This window comes from Camelina sativa, chromosome 13 (assembly GCF_030686135.1).
Source record: "Camelina sativa cultivar CO46 ecotype springtype chromosome 13, ASM3068613v1".
Classification (NCBI taxonomy): domain Eukaryota; kingdom Viridiplantae; phylum Streptophyta; class Magnoliopsida; order Brassicales; family Brassicaceae; genus Camelina; species Camelina sativa.
In genome coordinates, this window is record NC_141892.1 from 17,220,039 (window position 1) to 17,227,390 (window position 7,352).

Below are 7,352 nucleotides of genomic sequence, written 5' to 3' on the forward strand. Positions count from 1 at the left end.
TGAATTTTAATGAAATATTTTATATATATTAGACACAAAAGAAAATATTTAAATGACATATTCAAATCGAATAATGTGTCTTTTAAAAATATTGAGGTTATGATTGGTGTCTTATTTCTGTTATGGTAAAGGGTAAACTTATACACATATAATATATATATATATATATATGTCATCAGTTGAGATAGTAAAAAATAAAAGATAAATGGTAAGAAATTTATGATACATAGTCATTAAGATTATAACTTAGAACCATCAACAGATTTAGTGGGTAAAACTAAAGTCCCTCTGTTATATAAAGAGTTTCATTTTGGCATTTTTACTTGTTACAAAAGAGTGTCATTTTATATTTTCGATGCAGTTTAAATTTTTTTTTCCCTATTTGAGCTTATTAATTGGAAAAAGAAAAATTTTAAATGTATTTATAAAGGGTAATATAAAATTGTATATAGATTTTCTTAATTTGTTTGCATTGTGTCAAAATGACATTCTTTAGGAAACAAAGAAAGTATATATAAAAATTTAATTTTTCTTTTCCGTAATTTAGATTTTTTCAAACTAATTACATAAATTACGCGATATGAGATAACGGTACGATAAATTTTAGTAATTTACTCATTAATTTGACCATTCAAACTCTTGTTTTAGTAATTTTTATAATTTAAAGCTTAATAAATTTTAAACAACTAAAATTTTTCTTTTTGTTAAAAGCAATCATCGATCACGGCGTAAACAACTAAAATTTCACTTATAAATATATCATCTTCTTGTTACTCATATTTCTTTACCGTTAAAAAACATATTTTACCACCTTATATCACTACATTTTCCCTATACACACACACACACGTATGGACATGTATTTTTGGCTTTTGAGAACTCCATAGGAACGTAATACGGGGAACAGAGTTCCAGCATTTGGAAACTAAAGCCCTATCATACTACTACCATGGATCTATAGGGTTAAGCTTTTAAGACCTTTTTAATATTTTTGATTACACCAAGACTAATTATTTTTTAATATCATCTAAATGGTTAGGTTTTGTAGTGTTCCCTTTTGTAGCAAAATACAATTGTTCCATATATGGCAAAAGAGTGTAGACTCTTCACATGTCGTTATGATTCCCTTCCTTCCTTCTTGCATCTCTCTCAGGGTGCATTCATTTAATTATTATTTATTTTTTACATGGAGGATAATATAACTATAATTAATTAGCTAATAGTATTTTTATTTTTTATTAAAAACATGTAGTTACATTTTCCCAGCCAAAACAAAAGTTCTGATACAACACAAACGTAGACATGAATGTGTAGCGTACCCCTAATAAATGATAATAATAATAATAATAATAATTATTATTATTATTATTATTATTATTATTATTATTATTATTATTATTATTATTATTATTATTATTATTATTATTATTTTGAATGATACCAGATTATATATATAAGTTTCGAATACAACACATTTTGATCCTCATTACTGAGCTTTTTTTTTTAGGAGGGTCAAAATTGTAGAGAAGCTACACCAACACTTAGTACCTGAAAATTAACCAGGCTGAAAGTTTGCGAACCAATGGTAGAGATAGGTATCTTGACAGTATACCTGAGGAAGCTGATGAATGAGAATTTTTAGTATGAAGAAATATAATTTTTACTTGTTGTAGTACATTACGAAAAATTTAAGGTATATTTATACACATGTAAAAGTATATGTGAACAAAGCAACAAACATCATGTGAGAGATACCCAAACACACGACCTATACGCTCGACAAATAGATGTTTAGTGCTGTGTGAAACGACCAACATTACGAAAGAAGAGCTAGTAATCTACGGGATGACACAAAATTTAATATCAGCTAAACCAAAGTGCTCATAGGGCTTTGTATATAATATTCGCTTCGATCTACCCATCTTGACTTAATATGATTCAAACTCTGGATAACAAAAAATTTACATTAGAGATTTAAGATCAGCTCAAGACTACTAGTTATTAAAACTTCTCCATTCTATAAAAATTGAAATATACATATCTGTATTTATACAAAAATAAATATGTGTTGTGTACATATTTTTAAAAAATACGTATTGATATTTAAAACACTACGAAGTAAAAAATCAATATATGAATTTTGAAATGATATTGTAATTTTATAAATGATTGTAAAGCTGATTTAGGAAGATTTTTAAAAAAAGAGAGATACATGATTGAGTCTCAAGCGGATAAATAAGAAATGTAGATTGTATATATCATGGATCAATTTTTGTTGGACATACTTTTTCTTTGTCAACTTGATTGCTCGTTTGAATTCGAATTCGATTTCATATTAAGTGGAAGATCACTTGTAACTATTAATGCAATTTTTAGTAAAACCTATAAATATATTTGGATGCATAAGTTGGTTCTCCCGTTTAGACCAAACAAAAAAAGAAGGTAATATAACTTTTGCTATTTTGGACTGTGGCTGAGCGAGTGATGTCGCGGATGAACAATTATAAGTATAACATTTTGGGTAAACTAAGTGATTAATCTTCGAAGAAATGAATTATATGTAATGACCCAACAGATAAGCATGCCAAGTGTATCGATCGGTTTTAACGCTTGGCATGGTGGAAGTTTTCATAGACTTCTTGAAAAACCAATTGCATCCAATTTTGGGATGCATGACTAATGACACTAAACATACATCCAACCTAGATAGGATAACCACATGCCACACATTTCTAGCAACCAAGCGAATCACACAACGTAGAATTCAAGTTTATAGCAATCAATCTCACACACATGCCTCACTAACTCTTCCTTTTCATGTTGTGCACCACCCACTTCTCAACTATGGCTCCAAGTCCATCGTTAGTCAACCAGCCTACTGCTGGATGGCCTATCGACCATGTCCGAACCCTCACGCCCGCTTTGCCATGCACTCACATGCGACAGAAATTTAAGGGAGATGAAGAGCAGATGAAGGAGAAGTGAAGACAATTTTTTTTATCGCTGGCCACTGTCGCTGCGACCCTCTCCCGAACAGGGCCTTAATCATTCCAAGTTGAGGTTCAATAATTAATACAAAAGTACCATATCAGTGGTGTAGAAGAAAAAATAGCGTACGAAACCGATGGATTTTGATGAAAATACCAACTTAACCAAACTATAAATGGGGCTTAAGATTGCTGGATATTTACCGACACATGCTTTTGGTGTCTTCTACAAGACACAAGATAGTTTACAGATAGAACGTCACCCAATAACAACAACCCGGAAACAGCCGATGCCTAAAAGTCGTTAGCTTTCCTTCGTAGTTCGTTTAAATCATTCTCGATCTCCGAGTCCTTGAAAGGGTATCTTGTGCTAGCTGAGACGGTGCTTCTCCCTGCAGGGAGCTCTCCTTTCTGCATCATATCATATAAACAGATGATAACTATGAGACTTATGTATTTACAAACTCTTAACTTAAGTGAAGTAGAACGTCAGTAACAAAGTAGGATATAGTCAGAAGGATGTTAGTAACAAAGTAGAATATAGTCAAATATGAAATAAAAGAGTATGGTAAACATGGAAGTAATTAGGGGAGTCAGAGTTGTTGTTTTCTCTTTTCAGTTTACTCGACGAGACACCAAATCTCTCTTTTCAGTTTTCAGTATCATAGTTCACTGGTACACTGGAACCATCCAAACTTGCCGACTGCGTCTTTCCATATAGTAATTTGGATTGTGATAGCTTGTGAACCCGATTTTCTAGAGAGTCATGGAGTTATAGACTAACGAACGAATAAGACATCAACGTGTTACAAACCTTTGAGCTTCCGGACAACTCTTTCTTCAAGTTTGCGAGATCATCATCCACAGATGAACTCTCAAGCATTTGAAACTGCAAGTCACAAAGAAGAACAAGTTAATGTCAAGTTGGTTGTATATATTGAAGTTTGTCTGCTACCACAAAAAGCTTAGCTCAAATAAAACAAATCAAACATTAAGTAAATGAGATTGGGCTATCCTGTGATAAAAAAATATTACATAAAGCAGTAAACTTAACCTAGTCAATGCAAGATTTTAACTCTGAAACCAGTATAAAAGAGAGAGATTCTTCTCCTTATAGAAATACTAAGACAAGAGACAGAAAACTACCAACCTTCCCCTCGAGTTCATCAGTTCCAATCTGAGTAAGTGCATCTGCTTCAGACTCCATAGCCATCACTGTCAAGCACTTTCTAAATTTTAGCCTCTACCGGAATAGCCATACACTAAAAGAAGACGTGGAGTATTTTTACAATACAAAAATTCTAACTGCAGAATTCTGATACCAGTAACTTAGAAATTTACCGAAAAGGAATAAAGGGAATATTCCTGCAGGACTAACATAAATCAACCCCATTTTGAAAAAGTTAAAAGTTCATGGTCACCAGAACTTAACCAAATTGCTAGAAATAGCAAAAACAAAACTTATCCAAGGATTCCACTAAGTTTATCCTTTCCTTTGACGTCGCATTGCCCACATTATATTAGTACTCCACTGTTTTGCATCAGCTAACTACAACACTAATTCCAGACCCACATTTCCCAGAATCTGAAGCACTAAACATCCCCTAGGTATCATCAAGTAATCTAATCTAGCTCACAGAGAGAAAGTAACACGTCTTTGGCAGAAGTAAACTTTCTAGTGTACTTACTTTCAAAGATTGAATGGGTACTTTTATATTATCCTCCTAACTCTAGTCAAAATTTCAAAATCAGAAAAGAATAATGGGCTAATTGCTGTCAGTGATGCATAGACATGTTCCCTAAGTTTTGCTCAATTTGGAGGATTACAAGATTGTACCTTTCTCCTCCATTTTTTCAAAAGCTGAAAGAGCACCGCTTGTATTTACTGTCCCTATCATCTCTTGCACTTTCGTTGCAGTCCTAACAGTAATATAGAAAACAAAAGAGTTGGGACAATATATAAATTAAGAAGAACAAGCTTCCCATTAAGGATAATAAGGAACCGATACAAACTTGGCAGTTCGAGCACGTGCAAGGAGCGTATCTTTCTTTGCTTTGGCCTCTTGTATCTTGCTCTCCAAGAGCTGCAATAAAAAAGGGACAACAACAAAGATTTTACAGAACTCAGTTTTCTAAGAATTAAACTTCGTCCGAAGCAATTTCAGCTACGGAGAAGGAGGCATTCTGAAAATGAATATAAGAATCTGAATCATCTTCTACATAATGTCCATACAGAAGTTTCTTAGTCACTCTATAAAGGTGAAGAGAGATACTTATCATATGAACTTTAGACGGAGGTATCATAAGTCAACTATCGTCCCTATATCTAAGCCATTCTAACGTAATTGTTGTATGAAGAAAATCATGTATATATGATTGTTTGTTTTGTTGAGTAATGCATTGACGAGAAATTCATTTAGTTATAGCCCTAAAGAATCCTACAGTTTACAGTTAGTATAAGTATATGGATAAAAATGGTGATAACTAACCCTTGTATTCGAAACAAGATTGTCGACAACACCTTTCTGTTGATCTAGTTGAGTTTTCAGAGCACTAGCGTTGTCCTGTTAAGAACAAAAAGTGAACAAATAAATAACTTCAAAACCAAAATTTCTAAGACAATAGAATTGCTGTATACCTAGATATCTAAATTTTTACTTTTTACTTTCACCACCTCAGCACTAAACTTTTCAGAAAACCTAGAGATTAGCATCAAAGGGCTCGAAGCGTCAAACTGTTAGGTCCCAAGATTCTCTTTCATATGTTGGAGTAAGGACACTTAAGAAACTGAAAACCGGAAAACAAAAAGAAAGGATTGATATAACCTACAGCAAAAGACTTTCGACGTTTAAGGGCTTCACGTGCAAGATCCTCATCTCCTTTTGCAAGAGCAAGTTGTGCCCTTTTGTACCTATTTAAGCATGTAACATGTAAGAATAATCAACTAAATCAAAAATTTCAGTAAGAAAGCAAGGCTCCATGCTAAAACAAACATACCAATCATCAGAAGATTGCTGTGCAGCTTTATATTTGTTCTGCAACTTCTTTTGTGATGCTAAAACCTTAAGACATGTTGATGATACACAAGTTAGCAAATCTCCAAAATTATGAGCTCTCAGAAGCCGAAGAAGAAAAAACATCACAAGGGGACATGTATAAAGGATGTTCAAGAGTAAGAAGAAGTGTACCTGTGCAGTGGCTTGACGCATCTTAGTCAAATCACTATTCATTTCAATGACAGTTTGCTCCAGGATTTTCTCCGGGTCTTCGAAGGAGCTAATGAGTGCATTTGCATATGACTTCGCTTATTTTAATGAAAAGAAATAATGAACTTCAATGCATTAAAATATATAGAAAAGAAGCACACTCGACAGTCAGATATAGAATCTCAGTAACGTTATAAGTACCTTGACCACTCTAGAAAATCGTTCAAAAAGATTCATCGTAGCACCATGACTGTTGCACTTGAGTCTATCTGCACAAGCTAATCTCAGCTCGTTCGCTCTCAGCCCTCCACCTTGTATATAAGAACAGTAATCCTTTTTGAGTTTAAACAATGAGAATTTCAGTCCAACAACATAACTACAATACCCAATTTCACTGGGGTTCACAGTATTTTTTTTATTCTTCTAGAAATCTGCACAATTATCATCCGAGCAATTCAAAGAATGAGCAAGCCTAATCAAAGGACGAGAAAGCAAAACCCTGTAGCGAATGAGACAAGGCTATGGAGTTACCGAAGAAGGATGGTCTGAGGGGTAAAACCCTGAGGGAACAAGGGCGATTAGAAGTCGAAGGGGAAGAAGAAGAACTAGGACGGAGAGGAGGGAATAATCCGGCAACTGGTGAAGCTTTGAGAGCCATTTCAATGGGCGATTTCGTCTCTTCTCCTTCTCTCTCGGCTTCGCTTTTTGGGCTGATTTTGGAGGATGTCCCGTTTGTGGTCTCGGATGTGTTCTCGTTTTTCTTCTTTCATAAATCGTCGTCGTTTTAGGTAAATGGGTCTTTTGCTATGCCTTTCTTTTTTCCCCTCGCCAACTGAATTTTATTGATAAAATTTTACAAGTCCAACAAGCCAGCCCAATTACAAGCTTACACAGAAGCCCAAGCAGGCAATGAGCCAAATTTTGAGTTTATTATTATTATTATTACTAGGCAAGGAGCCAAATTTTGAGTTTATTATTATTATTACTAGAGAACTTAAGTAAAGCAAAAGAGATAAAAAAAAAAAGTCCCAAACTTTCCGTTAATCGTCCCTTTCCTTATTGTTGAAGAAGAGTGAATATAACAAATCTATATTACAATCCACGGTTAACCGTCCATTTTCTATCCTTACATAGGGTTTCAAGACAAATCCATCGGCAA

General features: G+C 33.7%; 1 protein-coding gene across 1 annotated transcript; it reads right to left on the reverse strand.

Moving 5' to 3' along the window:
* Positions 1 to 3,129: 3,129 nt before the first annotated feature.
* On the reverse strand, positions 3,130 to 7,001 carry LOC109124827 (membrane-associated protein VIPP1, chloroplastic-like). Its single transcript, XM_010456874.3, has 11 exons — positions 6,725 to 7,001; positions 6,395 to 6,504; positions 6,176 to 6,286; positions 5,985 to 6,049; positions 5,817 to 5,898; positions 5,477 to 5,551; positions 5,001 to 5,071; positions 4,825 to 4,907; positions 4,138 to 4,202; positions 3,802 to 3,876; positions 3,130 to 3,398 (listed from the first exon to the last, which is right to left on the reverse strand). The coding sequence occupies exons 1-11, from the start codon at positions 6,849 to 6,851 to the stop codon at positions 3,282 to 3,284; spliced, it is 981 nt and encodes a 326-aa protein (XP_010455176.2). The 5' UTR covers positions 6,852 to 7,001; the 3' UTR covers positions 3,130 to 3,281.
* Between the last annotated feature and the right edge of the window lie 351 nt (positions 7,002 to 7,352).

Coding starts and splice junctions, on each gene's coding strand:
- LOC109124827 (XM_010456874.3), bottom strand. CDS start 6,851: ATGGCTCTCAAAGCTTCACCAGTTGCCGGATTATTCCCTCCTCTCCGT. Junction 5,072..5,476: donor ATCTTGTTTCGAATACAAGG/GTTAGTTATCAC, acceptor TTTTTATTGCAG/CTCTTGGAGAGCAAGATACA. Junction 3,399..3,801: donor AGTTGTCCGGAAGCTCAAAG/GTTTGTAACACG, acceptor GATATGATGCAG/AAAGGAGAGCTCCCTGCAGG.